Source organism: the organism of the source record quoted next, unplaced genomic scaffold (assembly GCF_019419815.1).
Source record: "Pyrus x bretschneideri cultivar Hongxiangsu unplaced genomic scaffold, Pyrus_bretschneideri_v1 Contig7, whole genome shotgun sequence".
In the NCBI taxonomy this organism is placed as follows: Eukaryota; Viridiplantae; Streptophyta; class Magnoliopsida; order Rosales; family Rosaceae; genus Pyrus; species Pyrus x bretschneideri.
Window position 1 is genome coordinate 5151001 of NW_025999809.1, and position 19446 is coordinate 5170446.

Here is a 19446-nt window from a genome sequence, read left to right on the forward strand (position 1 = left end):
AAGCCAATGATGCTTAGAATCAGGGGATGAAATTGGTTCGTTAAAGAGCTTGGTTCAGAATCTTATAAGGGTTAAGATTGGTCGAGACTAAATCATATTGGGTTGAGGAGTTCTAATGAGTGAAATTCTAATTCGGCCATAGGGGAAATCACTACTATAAATAGAGAGGGGAATGCATCATTCTAGGCCCCTCATCCAATTCAACACACAAATTACCCTGTGCAAAGCTTCTCAACAACCTTGAGATTTTTACTTTTCTTTTTCCCACCAACACATCTTTAGTTTGGATAAACAGCATTGTGAAGGCAACCAATGACATCTTCAGTTTGGATAAACAACACTCAAGCCGTAGATTCAACCGACTAAGGAGCACATTCAGTTTGGATAAACAGCACTGCTTTGAGACTAATTGGTTGTTACCCAAGTCTCTATCAATAAGGATTTTCGAGTCCTTGTTGGAAGAGATCATCTCATCAGCCTTCTTGGCAAAGTGAGGTGTTACCAAGCTCGGCACATTGAAAGCCGAGTTTATTTTATGATTAGATATTCGGAAGTACATTTATCTCTTTTGAATATAATTACCGAGACCGAACCCGGCGCTAACAACTTGTGAACTTCAAAGAAACTAGCAACCTTGTCTTCAGGCTCTAGAACTCAAAAAAACCGAGATGAGTTCCTTCCTCGGCCCCAATCGCAAGACGCAGAAGTCAGCAGTGCACCCAAAGCCACATTAGCATATTTCACTCCCGGCCGAGCTCGGCCGACTAGTTAGCATGCCCTGCACACAAAAAAGTAAAATATTGCTAGCCCATTGTGATGTACTAATTATAAAATAAAAAATAAAAAAATTACACAAAAAAAAAGGTAAATATTAAACACACTGTTTATCACTGTATAGTAAATAGTTAAATATTGACAAAAATACCAATGTCACATTTGATGCATTATTTTGAGCCGCTTTTGAAGTTTTTTGTTTAAGGGACATTTTTGTCCAATTTGTTTTGATGAAGCCCGTGACCCAAAAAACCACTGTTCAAAAGCCATGCCGGCCTTATATATAGATTTTCTATGCACACTGTAAACAATTTAAAATCATTAACTTTTGTCACCATATTTTTCATCCGCACATGCTAGACGTAGAACTTCGAGTTTTGACCAATATTACCAAACAACCAATTGACCATTTGAATTGGTCATTGTACATTTACCATCCATACGAAGCACTAATTCACCACTCTTTTCTAAACCAACTGGCTTGAGTACACGTTCAAGTGTCGAAGTGGTAAACACTACAAAAAATATGGGAACTACGCACAATAAATTATCTGTGCCCTAGGTCAAAGAGCACCAACATATGTGCCCATAGAGCAATAGCAACAGTGCAGCAACTATATTTCTATGTGTGCCCTCTGGGCGTAACCTTTGATCAAAGAGCACAATAAGGTATGTTGTGCTAAAAAGTGTAAGCACAAAGTCCTTTTGTGCCCAGTTCTGACAAAGTTAGATGACTGCTGCCACCCATGTTAGCACATTTATTGTTATTGTGCCCAATACGTCAACTATTTAAAAAAAAAAAAAAAAAAATTAAGAACCGAAATCACCAACAAATTGAGATTGAAGCTAAACTAAAAATTATTTTTTCATAAAATTAAAACAGCCCACAACCACAAGCAGCTTAAAGCCAAGTAATTCTTTCCTTGAGAACCTAGATAAATTAGTAAACTAACATTACAAGCAAAAAAGATGTACAAAACAATAAAAGTTTGGAATCATTTAGGTTAAGGTCAAAAGCAGTGATAAATCTCAAAGCTATGACATTAATTTCTAAGAAAGATAGCTAGTGTCGGCAAATACACACAGAAACTACAGATAATACTTGGAAAAAATATATCACAAATGTTCAGAGATGCAGCACATACACTATTCACATATCAAGCTTTAGATCAGTGCAGGTAGATGAGTATACCTTTCTTTCCTCAGATCTATGAACTTTGAGATCTCTACATAGAACCCAGTATTGATAGCCCCTGCTATGATAGCCTCTAAAAAATGACCATGAGTAAGAAATATACCGAGCACTAAAACACATTATCATATTGGATACCACTGAAAAGGATGGAACTATAAATTTAGAGTACCAAGAAGCTCTTAAAACATCATTTACACAGAGCAACAAGAGATGAGCATGCAGTGGCTTCCAAATTTTCAAATTATGATTCTTTATCATTATCTCATGAGTTGTTTGTATATCCTTCCTCCCACAGATTAATTGGTGTAATTCTGCTATGTATACATGCACTTGTTTGTGATTGAAACATAAAGACTTTTGCCTGACACTTTAGTAATATTCTTACATGGATGGCAAGCAATCCTCACACAAATTAGGACCTAAAAATAGAATCCAAAGTCCCAACGATATAATTCTCACTCTTTCAAATGTAAAGAACTAAAGAAAGAAAGATGCAGAATATCTCAAAATATGCCATTTCCTACAACATATAACAAACCCGAATTTAAAGAACTTAGGAGATTAGTAGTTGGTCTGGAGTTTAATTGATAGAACACATAAGTGTAATGGAAAAAAATTATACACCTTGCGATGGGCATCAGAATTAACTATAAGATATAATCAAACTTTACATTAATCTGAAAGTGCAAAGCTTTATATAATACCCAGGCCTGCAAAGGAAAGTAATCCCAAACCATGTAAGCACACATCAAGAAAAACCCAAACTTTCAAAGCTACAAAAAGGTCTACCCAAACTTAAAAGAGATTTGGTACAACTATCAAGCCCCAAACCATTACTGTGGATGTTTATAAATTTAAAATGCAGCCCCTGTTCAATAATTAACACTCAAAATTTAATGTTTCGCATGTTCCAGATCTAATGTAGTATCGAAAAGTTAGTGCAATAGCTTTAATTTGGCAACTCAACATAACAAAGTCAAATATAATTGGGGAAATAAAGATATGCAGAGATGTACTTACACTGAGAGAGCGGAGCAATCCGAGACCTGCACTTACAGATTCAAATCTCCTCTTCTTACAATTAAGATGTTGACTCAGATCCTATTTCCTATAACACCACAAATGACTGAATGAGTACAGATAAAGGGGTTTTGCCCATGGGGTTTGGTCTACGCTACTCATATTGAAGAAAGTAAAATTATCAAGAAGAAATTTGACCCGGTATATATGAGCTAAAAGATTGTGCAATCATCCATGTAAATTTTCTGTATTTGGAAACTCACTCTTCAACTCCAGGTTGTACAGTCAAACTTTCCGACATCAGAAACTCATCCATTGAAATTTTCTGTCAAAAAAAAAAATTAATATTAGCTACTTTCATTCTACTCTACATATGGGAGAGCTAAAAGATTGTAATCATCCAACTAAATTTGAAGCTCAGCATGAGTTAGTTACATGTTTGGATACAAGTGGGAAATAAATGGATATTTATTAATACCTCTCCCATTCGTTAATGTGTTTTACACTTTAACCTTGTATTGTAAGACAAAATAATAAGCTATCAAAGTAACAATTGAAATGAGTTTGCAATTATCTCAGATAAGCAACTATTTCTTTTGTGTAAAAATGATAATTTTCAAGCAGAAAATAATAAAAAAGGTTATGTTGTTTTTAAATCAGCCACGCTCACCCTGGAAAAATATACAGACAGTTCTCTTCATATAGTGATTAACCAAAAGCAGGTTCCTCAATAGCCCTGGAATTATAAATGCTTTCCTATTTTTGTTCCTCATTATACATAACTATATGATCAAAATATCTTTGATTCAAAGACTAACATTTCCTTTTGTGTATATCCTGATTTCCGATGTAATGCTTGACATTAAGCTTTGAAACAATCATTGGCCACAATCCTATAAAACCAGCAAAACTAATCCATGAGCCAAGTAAAAGTAGTTAAATACTAATAATTTAAGTTATGTGTGAAGGACCTAACCAAAGTCTAGACTTGTATCTCAGTGGTAAGATTAGATATTAAATGTTGAGATGCATCTCTAAAACCAAATAATTAGTGGGGAAAAAAAGTGAATCACTTACCGAATGCACTGAGGAGAAGTAGAGTTTCCTGCGGGATAAAATACAAAAAAAATCAAAATTTGTGAAAAAATTATTAAAAAAAAAAAAAATCAAACCCACAAAAAGCAAACATGCAAGCAGAGTTCCTGGGGATTTGCACAGCCTTTCATGTCCTTCCTCCAGCGCCCTGATGCTTGCACGGTCATAGGAACCTCGTCACTAGTCAAGACAACTCGGATCGTCGAGGTGTCAGGCGGAAAAGCCCAGATATGAGAGAAATTAGGAAAGGAAACGAGATGAATTGAATCTGGCGAAGGTAGAGATAGAAAGGGGGTTGGAGTCTTGGAGAAAGAGAGACAGAGGTAAGAGAAAGGAGTCTGAGGGAGGGAGGGAGATATGAGAGAGAGATGGACCGAATCTGGGGGAAGATAGTGTAAGAAGAGGGGTTGCAGAGAGAATGCGGGTTGGAGAGTCTGAGGGAGGTAGAGAGATAAGAGGGAACCCGGGGGCGGCCGGGGGGGGGGGGGGGGGGGTGGTGGTGTTGGTGGGTTAAGGGGAAAGAGAGAAAGTGGGGTGTGGGGCCATAAGTTTATGAAAAATAATAAAGAACAAGTAATTGTGTCAGACGTAAAATACAGGCACAATAATATATTTTAGTTTTTTTTTATCAAGTAATTGTGTCCTCATTTGTGTCCTTAATTTATATACAAAGGCCCATTTTTTTTGTAGTGAGAGTAAATAATTTGGCCCACGACAATGCCGCACGATAATCTTTCATCACCCATCTATGAAGCGAAGAATTGTATTCTTCTACATCCTTTTGAACTTCAATAAGAGTAAGTACTTGGTGGAGTATTGCAGAAAAACCTTTTTCTCAAATCTTCGGATACCATTCATCTCGCTAAATAGTTCACTAGACACATCAAATGACAGGATGAAGCAATTTCCATTCTGGCAGAACTGAACCCAATGCAAGCATTATTGACAAAAATCGAACTATAAAAAGAAGAAAATAATCCAAAGCTTGGATGAACATCATCCCACTAAGACTCTTCCAAAGGCCTGGATAATGAACAAATTTCAACTCGACATGATCTTATGTGCCTCGGAATATAACTCACACCTCTAAACATCTTGAAGTCATTGGTACACATCATAAGCAAAGGCATAATTTACTTCATGATCACCAGGATCCCTAATCGAGGTAACACTAGGGGTTAGGCAAAACCATAATCTTTCTTATATAAGGGTTCCAAATAACTATGGTGAAGCATGTGAAGTCAACATTGTTAGTGTTAGAGTAAATGTAGAAATATAGAGAATAATCTGAATGATGACTTTGAGGTACGACTTAAATCGTTTCCTTAAATTGTTATTTGCCCTCACTCGAATGAGTTTGCTAAAGGGTTCTTGGCAAATCACTTCCATGATACAACAAAATATGGATTCGATTAGCAAAACCGAATTATATTCCCTTAGAAATAACTATAAAGAAATTGTATGAATGTGATAGAGAAAGAAGAGAGTAAGGAATGTAGAAACAAATTTCTGAAATTGTGTGTGAAACATTATGCCACAATAGGTATTTATAGGCATTAAAGCATCTGTTCATTGAGTCCTTTCATTTTAGTTGAAGATATACAATCCTTCTTAATAGTGTTGACCCAAAAGACATGTCTTTTATTTAGAATTTTCAGAAAATAAATTTGACTAATTACAACTTTGTATTCTACTCATACAATTTGAGTAAGCATCATGTCTTTCAACTAAAAATTGTAACCATTCAACAAGATATACAAAAGGTTGAATGAAACCCAACATTTTGTAAAGGTTGCCGATTGTAACTTGCTGCGCTCTGCATCACCACACACATGCTGCACAATGCAGCACCAAATCATATATATATATATATATAGATATATATATTCTTGAAATATTCAACAATCCTTTCCTATTTTAAGAATATATAATAAATGGTATTACAATACTTCTCTCTTTTTAATTAATCACAAGCATACCGATATAATCATGCTTACAATAATGGTGTCTTTCGAATTAAACTTTTAATTAGTGTAAGTAATTCAAAGTTATAACGAATGCGATGGTGACCTAAGTTTAAACCAACCATTCTTATACTAAAACCAGAACCACTACACACATGACTATGTTTTATTTCCTTAAAGAAATTTCTGAACTAATTAAGCATATTATGGCCTTATGCTTCATTCTGGTTTCATGAACATTTATGAGAGAAAACCCAACTCTTGGTAGAAGCAGCACCACTTCTTATGTTCATATAGGTGAGGTTTCTTCCCATGTCCCTGCTACTACAGACATAACTACAAATAACCTCATTAAGAGATAAAATTCATCCTCCTAAACGTAGCAGTCTTGCACTGATCATTCTGGAATGAGCTATATATTAATTTTCAGTGCTTTCACAACCACTTATCAATAGCTTGTTATTACCCATTAAACTTTTAAACTAGTGATGTTCCAGATAAAGTCGGGTTACCATTATTGGTGGCTAATTTTCAGTAAAGGGTTTTAGCCCAATTCCACTAGATGTACTAACTACCAAAGTTCTTGAAAGTGCTTTTGTTAACAGATCCGCCAAGTTATTACTTGATTTAACATAAACAATATTAATAACTCCATTAGTTATTAATTGCTTGACATATTCACGTCTCAAGTTAATATGTCTAGACTTTCCTTTGTATATCTTATTGTATGCTCTAGACAAAGTAGCATCACTATCATAGTATAAAGAAATAGATGGCATTGGTTATGGCCATAACTCTATTTCCAATAACAAATTTCTAATACATTCCGCTTCTTTACTTGATGGCGCTAATGCTATAAATTCAGATTCATAGTTGAATGTGCTATACGTGTTTGCTTCTTTGAAGCCCAAGAAATTGCTCCTTCAGCAATTGTAAAAATCCACCCTTATGTAGACTTATTATCATTAGCTCTTGTTATCCAACTTGCATCCGAATATCCTTCAAGTACTTCTGGAAACTCATAGTAAGTTAAACTTAGGTTAATAGTTCTTTTAAGATAACTAAAAATTCTATTTATTGCTTTCCAATGTGCAGTACCTGGATAACTAGTGTATCTAGAAAGTTTGCTTACTACAAATGCGATATCTGGCCTGGTACAATGCATGGTATACATTAAACTTTCGATTACACTAGCACACTCAAGATGTGCAACATACCTACATAATGGGTATTTGCTTCTTTTATTTGTAGATGCTTAAACTTAAGAAGCAATTTTTTCTATATAATGTGACAGACACAAGGCGTAACCCCTATTATGCTTATTTACTTTAATTCCCAAGATAGTATCTACTTCATTCAAGTCCTTCATTTTGAATTTTGAGTTTAGATACTTTTTAGTTTCAGATACACCTTTCATGTTTGTACCAAAAATTAGCAAGTTGTCGACAGATAAACATATAACAACACCATAATCATTTGTGAATTTAGAGTATATGCATTTATCAACACTATTATGTCATTGTTTTGGTGCTTGCTTCAATCCATATAACGACTTGACTAATTTACAAACTTTCTTTTCATTACCAGGGAGAACAAACCCTTCTGGTTGTTCCATATAGACTTCTTCATCTAAATCACCATTTAAAAATACCGTTTTTACATCCATTTGATGCACATGCAAATTATATAACGAAGCCAATGCAAACAATATTCTAATTGATGTTATCCTAGCTACTGGTGCATATGTATCGAAATAGTCTATTCCCTTTTTCTGCTTAAAACCCTTGGCAACAGCCTGGCTTTAAATGTCTGAATATACCCGTCTGTATCGTATTTTCTTCTAAACACCCACTTACAACCTATTGCTTTTGATCCTTCTACTAAAACCCATGTTTGATTAGATCATCTATAGCTTCTTTCCAAAAGGCTTCATCTCTTGAAGTCAATGCTTCGCTTAGACTTTTAAGATCATCCTAAACATCCAACAATATGAGTATTTTTTTGAGAACCTTCTTTCTATTTCCTTCGACTAAAAATACAATAGATTGAGACGAAATAAAATCAGAGCCTAGAGTATTTCCTTTTCTTACCCTTTGTCTTGTCCTTGGTTCATTAGCAGTTTTAGACTGTTTTCTTTTTTCACCTTGAGAATGACTAGTAACCGAATTAGAGGAAGGTGTTTGATCATTCTGTTTTTTAGGCATTAAGTAGTCGTTATAAAGTTTATTTTCTATAAATTCGACATCTCTAGGCTCAACTACTGTATTTGAGTCTAAATTAAGCAACCTATTAGCATTAATCATCATAGATTTAATTATTTAAGTGAGTGTCCTATTTTTTCTTTCTGCCAAACCATTTTGTTGTGGTGTATAAAGTGTAGTTCTTTGATGTGTAACACCATGCTCTTCACAAAAAAATATCAAATTCATGTGAAAAATATTCACCACCTCTATCACTATGAAGCTTCATTTTTGGTTTTCAACTTCAGCTTTATAGTGCTTAAACCACTCAAAAGCTTCATCTTTATTAGACAATAAATAAACATAAGTTAACTTAGAACAATCATCTATAAATGTGATAAATTATCTTTTTCCTCCTCTTATTAAAATACCATTGAATTCACATATGTCAGAATGTATTAAGTCTAATAAATTTGTATTTCTTTTAGTAGTTGGAAAAGGTTTCTTAGTCATTTTTGCTTGAATACATCATTCACATTTATCATTATAATCATCATTGCAAGCAATTAAACCTAGTGTGCGCATGTATTTTAAAGATCTAAAATTTATATGTGCTAAACGTAAATGTCATAAATGAGAGGAAGATTCAACAATATAAGCAAAAGAATTCACTTTATTATTAATACTTAGTTTGAACATCCCATCACAAGAATACCCCTTCCCAACAGACATCCCATTTTTCGACATTATTAACTTGTCGGACTTAAGAATAGTCTTTATATCGTTCTTACATAATAAATTTGCAAACACAAGATTCTTTCTAATTTCTGGAACATGCAGTACATTTAGCAATGTCAATTTCTTCCCAGAAGTATACTCAAGTTCAACGGTTCATTTTTCTAGAACTTTGGCGGAATGATGAGTCCACATTAAAACTTCTTGATTGTCCGTTGATGCTTCATATGTCTTGAATTGTGCCTTGTCATTGCACACACGTATAGTAGCCCTTGAGTCGAGCCACCAATCAGAGGATTTTATTGCCACTGCCATATTCAATTCGGTAATCATGCCAATATGCCTCATTGATACCATTGCAACAAGGTTATCAATTCCAAGGTTTTCCACCATATTTGGCTATTGGTCTTGTTGGCATATTCCTCACTTACTTTTATGTGTCTACAATTACGAATGTAATGGCCTTTATCAGACACCATTTGCATTTTTTTTATTGTTGTTGGAATTGGTCTTCTTAAAGTTCATTTGTCAATTTTGACTTTGAAGATCTTTTTATATTTGTTACCTTCGACAATGTTAACTTTAGAGGAATCTTGATTTGCAAAATTCTTATCACGATTTTGAGTTTCCTCTTCAATTTGAATACCCTTTTTCAAATCCTCCAAACTAATATCTTCCACCATGTGTAGAAGTTTCTTTCTATAATTATTCCATGTTTGGGGTAATTTTACCATAATAGCCCCAACTATCATAGGATCCGGAATAACTATTTTAAGTTCACGAAGCTCTGAGACCAAGACCAATAATTCATGAACTTGGTCTAGGATGACTTTGTTATCAAACATAGTGAGTTCATAATATTTGAACATTAAAAATTTATCGGTACCTCTTTTCTCCGTTGTTTACTTGTGTTCAAGTGCTTCCCAAATTTCTTTGGAGATTGAATATGTGCGTACATGTCATATAAGTAATCAGATAATGTGCCTAAGATGTGTCCTCGACATACCAATTCATCTTTTTCATGCTTCTTTCGATCGACAACTATTTTGTCCAAGTCTTTGTCACTTCGTTCACAAATAGGCTCCAATTTCGGATCCAACATATATGACATTTAGAACAGTAAGCATGAAACGCATCTTGTCCTTCCATTGGGTGAAATTTAATCTTCAAAGCCATGTTATCAGATTTGTTCTCCATGACGAAAATAACACTTTAAGATTGTTAGAGTAAATGTAGAAATATAGAGAGTAATCTGAATGATGACTTTGAGATACGACTTGAATCGTTTCCTTAAAGTTTTATTTGGTCCCACTTGAATGAGTTTACTAAAGGGTTTTTGGCAAATCACTTCCAGGATACAACAAAATATGGATTCGATTAGCAAAACCGAATTATATTCCCTTAAAAATAACTAGAAAGAAATTGTATGAATGTGATGGAGAAAGAAGAGAGCAAGGAATGTAGAAATAAATTTATGAAATTGTGTGTGACACATTATGTAACAATAGGTATTTATAGGCATTAAAGCATCTGTTCATCGAGTCCCTTCATTTTAGTTGAAGATATAGAACTTTTCTTAATAGTGTTGACCCAAAAGACATGTCTTCTATTTAGAATTTTCAGAAAATAAATTTGACTAATTACATCTTTTTCTTCTACTCATACAATTTGAGTAAGTATCATGTCTTTTAACTAAAAATTGTAACCATTCAACAAGATATACAAAAGGTTGAATGAAACCCAACCTTTTGTAAAGGTTGCCGACTGTAACTTTCTGTGCGCTACAACACCACACACATGCTACACAATGCAGCACCAAATCATATATATATTCTTGAAACATTCAACAATTAGGAGCAACAAGGCATATGCGTTACAAGTTCCGATCACATCCGCATCCCGATCCAAATCTATTATGTCTCCATACATAACACCTCAATGGATTCTTAAGCTTTGCAAACTCGTCCAATGCAGCATTACCTCAACGCAATTTGCAAGTATGTACGTTTTCTCTCGTCGGGTTTGAACGGTTCAGAAACCTATACTAGAACGAGTTCAACATCATCTTTTCGTTTGTGAACGAAAGTAGAGCTTTTGGTCATACAATTCCATGATTTGATGGGCAACTTCAAGAAGATTTTGTGTACAATTTCTTCGGGAAGGAGGAGGACTTATGGTGGCAGCCTTCTTGCGTACGAATTTTCCCTAATTTTCAATGGAAGAAAGTATATCTAGTCCAAACCCTATTCTCCTTCTACCAAAAAAAACCCTAATCTTGTTTTCTCGCTGGGAATTCAGAATTCTCCTTTTTTTGGCTAGGAAACTACAATAACGAGGAAATACCAGCAATATTTATTCTTCTTTAGCTGATTAATAAGTGAAATTTATGACCTCGTAGTCCGCACAGATGCCTATTTTTCATTCATCCTTCGCATTATTAGACTAGACAGAAGGATTAATTTCGAACTGGACATTGTACATTGCGAGACATGGTGTAATATTGTTAACTTTAAAAATAAATTGAGATTTCTTTATTTAATTAATGGTAATGATAGGAAGACCAAAATTTTAAATTAAATTTTGTAAACCAAATGATGTGATTATTGATAATTAGATTATTACTTAAATATTGATTAACGTGCTTATTTTCTACTCATGACACATAATTTAGTTTGCAAATTTGGTCTCTCTTTAATTAATTAATAGATAAATGTTAAGGAGACTCTCAAAAGTGGGACTCTTCCTGGAACACAGATCCTCTCTGGATCTGTGCAACTGGAGCCTAGAGATCAATGGATCCGGCTCATTGAAATTTGATTCAACAGCTACGGATTAGATAAACTAATTTTTGTTATACAATATATTTCGATGTACTTTGTCTTATTCAATATATTTCGATGTACTTTGTCTTCTTCATTTAGCTACATTAAATTCATTATAATATATTTTGGTGCATACATTTAGGTACACATATTTCGGTACATACATTTCGATACAAACATTTAGGTACATTAATTCAATATAATACATTTCTGTACATACATTTTGGTGCTTACATTTTGGTACACATATTTAGGTACATTAATTTAATATAATACATTTCAGTGCATATATTTCAGTACATACATTTCGGTACTAACATTTAAATACATTAGTTTAATATAATACATTTCGATACATACATTTAGGTATATTAATTGAGTCTTTCAAGTTTGAAGAATGTAAAAAAAAAAAATTAATAAATTAAAAAAAAAAACTTCTTTTGGTCAAAAAATAAATTAAAATTTGTATATTAATATATTTAATCTAACACCATGTTTGGTCAAAAAATAAATTAAAATTTGCATTAAATAAAATGCACATTAATTATTTTAAATTAAGGACACATCAAGGGACTATAATCAATATATAATCTAACACCATGTTTATTTTAAATTTCAATCTTCTTGAAGGATTAAAGTTTTAAAAACCCCATAAATATAGGAAATCTATAAGGGAAGGGATCCCCATTTTTTTTTTCTTCATAAAAATGGGGAGTAGTTGTGGGGATCCACACTACATCAAACTTTAACAATCCGAACCGTCTATTTTTCAAGTTGCACCTCATAGATAATCCTTGTAAAATATTAGCCAAATCGGAAATGTTTAAGAGGGGAAGGGCGGAGAATTCGAAACTATTACGATAATTTAAAGTCCGGATGAACATCATTAAGAGTAAGAATCTTTCATGAATGCATGGGTAGAAATCCAATACCATATCCACTAAGATATTGGACTATATGTATTACAAAAACATAAATTGAATTGACAAATGTCTTCAAATCTAAGTAAATTATAAAGACGGTAATCAACTTTGTAAGGTCATCATAAACTCAACTATATCACTAGATGAAGAGTTTATAGATGATCTTGTATTAGCAATACCTTAGGTATTATAACTTGTGAGTTGCGACCCACCGAAAAATAAGGGCCTATTTGGTATCCCATTTGAAATTTTTATCATTTTTCAAAACTTGATTGGTTTACGATTTAAAATTTTTAAATCTTATAACTTAAACTAGACAAAGAGATCTAAAAAGAGGGAATCGCAGGAGAGGGAGAAAGATGAGAGAGGAGGAAAGAAAGTAAGAGATGATTGAAGGAAAGAGAAAGAAGAGAGAGGATCGGACGAGATAGAGAAGAAGAGGAGTGAGAGAATGAAAAGAGCGAATTGGAAAAGAGATGAAAAAGGTTAAAAAAATTGAGGAGAGAGAAAGAAGAAAAGAGAGAGATAGATTTGGAGTAAGACTAAGAGGGGAGGAGGGAGAGAAAAGAAATGAGTGAGTTTAAGTTTAAAAACTCTAAAAACTCACTTTTTATATTTTTAGAGAATAAACTATATTTTTTAGTTAGTCTTAAGTTCATTTTTTAAAAATAGTCCTATCAAACAAGTTTTTAAGGCTTAAAACTTGAAAATTGTTTTTAAGTATAAAAACTTGGATTCAAGTACAATACCAAACAGCCCTAAAAGATTTGAACCGGAGATTATGGATTATTAGAGCACAGTGCAAACTTTGAGAATCAATTAGAGATTGTACTAAATTACTAATTGATAAACCTTGCATTCAGAGATGAATTTGTCTTAAAACTTAAAAGAGTAGTACTAAGTGATGCTTACATTGTTACCAGTGCCACACGAATTCCTGTGTTTATATAATAATTCTGGCCATTGCTGCCTGTTTGCTCAAAGACTATTAGTTAGCCAACAGCTACATTATTTAAAATTTTGAAACCAAATCCTTTAATTTGTAGTAAAAAAGCGAGAGAATCAAAGATGAATGTGACAATGGCCTTCATAAGAGGGCTCTTTTATCAAAACTAAGAACAGCCCATTTCACTGAGTTTTTGAGGAAAACAATGCAACACACATGGTGTAGGTGCTCATGACTAATCTAACTATGAGGCCTACTCAATTCAATTGCACTTAAAATATGTAGCCAAGAACAGAACCCCGAGGTGAAGGTGGTGGAGCTGGTCTGCCTCAATTCTTTAATCTCTCTCTCTCTCTCTCTCTCTCTCTCTCTCTCCTTCCTTTTTCTTGCTTGACTGCAAAGGATGCATGCATATATTATATAGTAATGTAGACTAATTGCACTAGGCAACTAGTAGAGTTTAGGAAAAGAATCAAGAAAAGAGAGAGACCCAATGCAAAACCAAGAGTTGTGGTTAGGGTTTTGAGGCAAACTTTGCCAATGCCAATGCTGAGCAGCATGCACTCCTCTCTCCTCTCCTACAACCACCACCAAATGCCGAGGCAATCCCTCACCACTCGCTGCTACCACCACCACCACCACCACTTGCTCTCTCCTCTCCTCGTCTTCCTCTTGCTATCCACACTTCTACCGCTTTCAGCTACAAACATTGAGGTTGTCACGCTACATTCATGGCTTCAAACCTCTACCTTGCCCCCGCCGTCCTCATCGGATTTCTCCAACTGGAACCCTAAAGACCCCAACCCTTGTAGCTGGTCCTACATAACCTGTTCTCCTCAAAACTTTGTCACCGAAATCAATATCCAATCCCTTGAGCTAGCCCTTCCCCTTCCTTCCAATCTCTCCTCCCTTGCCTCTCTCCAAAAGCTCATCATTTCTGGTGCTAACCTAACCGGGACACTCTCACCCGATATCGGATACTGCAATGCACTTACTGTCATTGATGTTAGCTCAAACAGTCTTGTGGGAGAGATTCCTTCAACCATTGGAAAGCTGCAAAATCTTCAGGACTTGATTTTAAATTCTAACCAACTCACTGGGCAGATACCAGAAGAGCTTGGAGATTGCACCAGCCTGAAGAATCTCCACGTATTTGACAACTATCTCTCCGGGAGTATTCCTGCCGAGCTTGGCAAACTAGTAAACTTGGAAGTTATTCGTGCCGGTGGGAACAAAGACATTTCGGGAAAAATCCCCGATGAGCTTGGAAACTGCAAGAACTTGCAGGTGCTTGGCCTTGCTGATACTAAAGTTTCCGGCTCCTTACCTGCTTCATTAGGTAAACTACGCATGCTGCAAACTCTGTCTGTTTATACCACAATGATTTCGGGTGAGATTCCGCCGGAGATTGGCAACTGTTCGGAGCTTGTGAACTTGTTTTTGTACGAGAATGATCTGTCCGGTTCGCTACCATCAGAGTTAGGTAAGCTTCAGAAATTGGAGAAGATGTTACTGTGGCAAAACAATCTGGATGGTATTATTCCTGAGGAAATTGGTAACTGCAGAAGCTTGATGACCATAGATCTCTCTTTGAATTCTGTCTCTGGAAGCATACCACAATCATTCGGGAACCTCTCGAATCTCCAAGAGCTTATGCTTAGCAACAATAACATTTCTGGTTCAATCCCATCAGTTCTTTCCAATGCTACAAAACTCTTGCAACTTCAGCTCGACACTAATCAGATTTCGGGCTTAATCCCAACTCAGTTTGGAATGTTGCCAGAGCTGACAGTGTTTTTCGCTTGGCAGAACAAACTCGAAGGCAGCATTCCATCCGAATTGGCTAGCTGTAAGAGCCTTCAGGCTCTTGATCTCTCACACAATGCTCTCACCGGTAGCTTACCTCCTGGCCTATTTCAGCTCCAAAATTTAACCAAGCTTCTATTGATTTCTAATGAACTTTCCGGTTCAATACCTTCTGATATTGGAAATTGCAGCTCTCTTATCCGTCTCCGCCTTGTAAACAACAGAATCAGTGGAGAGATCCCAAAAGAAATTGGGTTTCTCGACAACCTTAGCTTCCTTGATCTGTCCGAAAACAATCTTGTTGGTCCGCTGCCTGATGAAATTGGAAAATGCAGTTCACTGCAGCTGCTGAACTTAAGTAACAATACCCTTGGAGGTACATTGCCTAGCCTTTTCTCTTCCCTCACACGGCTTGAGGTACTGGATGTCTCTGTGAATCAAATTTTGGGTCAGATTCCCGAGAGTTATGGCAAGCTTGCTTCACTTAACCGGCTCATCCTCAGCGGGAACTCCCTCTCTGGACTGATCCCCTCTTCCCTTGGTCATTGTTCAAGCCTTCAGCTACTTGATCTTAGCAGCAACAAGCTCAGTGGCGCAATCCCCGAGGACTTGTTTGAGATTGAAGCTCTTGACATTGCTCTAAACCTGAGTTTCAATGCCCTATCCGGTGTAATCCCACGGCAGATCTCTGCTCTGAACAAGCTGTCCATACTAGACCTTTCACACAACAAGCTTGAAGGTGACTTGTTGGTGTTATCCGGGCTTGCAAATCTTGTTTCCTTGAACATCTCATATAACAATTTTACCGGCTATCTCCCCGATGAAAAGCTCTTTCGACAGTTGTCACCAACAGACCTGGCAGGAAACAAAGGGTTGTGCTCTAGAGGCCATGACCAATGTTTCATCAGCAATGGGACCCCAATGAGCATGACAAATAGTGGCCGTTTCAGGAGGTCATGGAGGCTTAAGTTAGCCATTGGATTGTTGATTGCCTTGACCATTGCCTTAGCAATTTTCGGGGCTGTTGCAGTGTATCGAACGCGAAAGATGATGGGATACGAAAACGATTCTGAGATGGGAGGGGACTCGTGGCCTTGGCAGTTTACTCCCTTCCAGAAGGTAAATTTTTCGGTGGATCAAGTACTAAAATGTTTGGTGGAAACCAATGTAATAGGAAAGGGATGTTCAGGAGTTGTTTACCGGGCGGAAATGGAGAACGAGGACATTGCAGTAAAGAAGCTCTGGCCAACAAAGATCGCTACTAGATATGACTGTCAACGTGACAGGTTTGGAATCAATGCAGGCGTTCGTGATTCCTTTTCAGCTGAGGTGAAGACCCTCGGCTCAATTCGCCACAAGAACATTGTTAGGTTCTTGGGTTGCTGTTGGAATCGAAACACGAGACTGCTAATGTATGAGTACATGTCGAATGGGAGCTTGGGCGGTTTACTTCACGAAAGAAGTGGTAACTGCTTGGAATGGGAATTGAGATATCGGATTGTGCTGGGAGCGGCACAAGGCTTGGCCTACTTGCATCACGATTGCGTTCCTCCGATTGTTCACAGGGACATCAAGGCCAATAACATCCTCATTGGTCCGGACTTTGAGCCCTGCATTGCTGATTTCGGGCTTGCCAAGCTTGTTGACGAAGGAGATTTTGCTCGATCCTCCAACACAGTTGCTGGTTCTTATGGCTACATTGCTCCTGGTTAGTACAAATCATACATTATTTCATCACAATCAGAAACCTCCTTGCATACTCTCAATTTCTATATATAAACAAAGTGATTATAAACTGCATTGACTATGTCTAGAAAATCATTAACTGTATGACAGACCAAAAACCAAACGCCCTTGTGCCACATCAGCTAAGTTAACAATTTTCTTGACTCGGTTGACGGGAATGGGGTAACGTGAAACATGAAATGAATGAACATGAGCCAAAGTCGCACAGTTGCAAAAAGTTATATTTTCATCAAAGCACAGGGGCATATAAACTTCAAACCATCACAAAAATGTTCATTCATAGCAAGAAACAATATTCTCAGCTAAATGTACCCTTTTCCTGTGATTTACAGAATATGGATACATGATGAAGATAACAGAGAAAAGTGACGTATACAGCTACGGTGTAGTTGTGTTAGAAGTACTAACAGGGAAACAACCGATTGATCCAACCATACCAGACGGGTTGCACATTGTAGATTGGGTTAGGCAGAAAAGAGGGGGAGTTGAAGTCCTCGATCAAAGCCTACTTGCCAGGCCAGAGTCGGAAATTGAAGAAATGCTGCAGACTCTAGGTGTGGCGTTGCTCTGCATAAACTCAAACCCAGATGACAGACCAACCATGAAAGACGTAGCGGCAATGCTCAAAGAAATAAGGCAGGAGAGGGAGGAGTGCATGAAAGCTAACATGCTTCGAAACGGATCTTCTGAAAATGGTGGACAAGAAATTAACATAACTTGCAGTGGAGGAAGCTCATCGGCTATGGCGGTGCAGCAACATTCGTACCCTTCGAGTACCAGCGCAAGTTTCTCAGCATCCTCATTGCTAAACACTTCTCCTTCTCCTAATGTCCGAAAAAGTTCCAAATAATTAATCATCAAATAAGAAGTTGTTTCAGACTTCAGCTAGGAAATTTGTTTTCTGCTTTAAGTTTGGTTACAAATCTCAGGTTTTCTTGTGTAAAAGGGACAAATTGTTTAACAACCAGGAGTAGCAAAAATTTACTTTTTAGTCTTCTTTATAGTGATATCCTTAAAGTTCGGTTGCATAATTTCAAGTGGCATGGAACCATTTAGAATGTGAAAATTGAAAGCAACCTTTCACCAAAGGTATATAGGGGTATGATGTCCACACACCCTATTTTACTTCTCACACACCTTTTTAATTTTAGGCCGTCGGATCGGATGAATTGAAGAAGATTAATAGACATAAATTATCAAGAGGTGTGTGAGAAATAAAATGGGGTGTGTGGATAACACATCCCATTATATACTCAACTAATTGCATGTTTAATTGCCTAACATGAGTGTTGTAAATTTCTAATTATTATGAATTTTGATTGTCTATGCGTTTATTAACACATAATATATTTTCATTAGGTTATTTAGTCAAAAATTAATATAAATTTTACTAATTAGTCATATATCAATAACCAATTTTTAAGTTATTTAGTCAAAAATCAATAAAAACTTTACTAATTACGTTATATAAATGACCAATTTTCATTTTGAACTTAATCAATTAGGAATTGTATTACTTAGTACACATGTCAATGAAAAATGCCATATAAACTTTAGGCCCGTACAAATGGTTAGAGAATGACTTACATACCCTTCTCCTTCTCTCTTTTATTTTTTGGTTTTATTTTTATCATTTACCCTTCTCTCTCTCTCTCTCCCTCACTTCACTTTTTTCCCTTCCCTTATTTCCTCCTGCAAGAACTTGACATCCATTAATGGCCACCTAACAAACAATTTAACAAAGAAAATTATTCTTTTTGACATTAGTTAGAAGACGGTGGGGGTTATAGACGACGAAGTTAGATCCGTCGCCGTCCCAAGAGATGACGTCGTCGATTGAGGGATCGTTAACGAGCTGACACGTCTTGGTCAGAAACAACGTCCGTAAAGCTCGCTATGACGACTCGCCGAATTTGGACTCGTCATTCGGCTCCACCGAAGTCGAAGCCATTACGGAAGCAGTGCATGAACAAAATTAATTGAGACACAAAACAATTGAAATCGAATTTGGAAGATGGTGAGAGGAAACTGGAGAGCTGGGGAACTGATCAAGGTGAGATTGTTGGGACACTTGCAAGATCAGTTCATGGCAAAGAAGGGTTAAAGGTTAATTTGCAAATTTTGTTGCGGATTCCGACACTACATTGCAATGTCTATTTTGTGATTCTGTCTTTATGTGGATTCAGACTATTCATTGCAGTGTAAATTGTTGAGAAAAATTAAAGTACACAACTCTAACA

At 36.0% G+C, this 19446-nt stretch overlaps 1 protein-coding gene and 1 long non-coding RNA gene across 2 annotated transcripts; one reads left to right on the forward strand and one right to left on the reverse strand.

The window, feature by feature from the left end:
- Nucleotides 1-496: 496 nt before the first annotated feature.
- On the reverse strand, nucleotides 497-4544 carry LOC103941379. The gene is made up of 5 exons (XR_007254535.1): nucleotides 4067-4544; nucleotides 3253-3314; nucleotides 2990-3077; nucleotides 1967-2042; nucleotides 497-778 (listed from the first exon to the last, which is right to left on the reverse strand). It is a non-coding gene; the product is annotated as an uncharacterized LOC103941379 (long non-coding RNA).
- A 9547-nt stretch (nucleotides 4545-14091) lies between these two features.
- On the forward strand, nucleotides 14092-18104 carry LOC103941382 (LRR receptor-like serine/threonine-protein kinase RGI2). Its single transcript, XM_009351573.3, has 2 exons — nucleotides 14092-17168; nucleotides 17539-18104. The coding sequence occupies exons 1-2, from the start codon at nucleotides 14195-14197 to the stop codon at nucleotides 18054-18056; spliced, it is 3492 nt and encodes a 1163-aa protein (XP_009349848.3). The 5' UTR covers nucleotides 14092-14194; the 3' UTR covers nucleotides 18057-18104.
- The last annotated feature ends 1342 nt before the right edge of the window (nucleotides 18105-19446 follow it).

Excerpts from the sequence above, each read along its gene's own strand:
- LOC103941382 (XM_009351573.3), top strand. The coding sequence starts at position 14,195 with ATGCCAATGCTGAGCAGCATGCACTCCTCTCTCCTCTCCTACAACCAC. Across the intron at positions 17,169-17,538 it reads TTATGGCTACATTGCTCCTG|AATATGGATACATGATGAAG; the intron begins GTTAGTACAAAT and ends TGTGATTTACAG.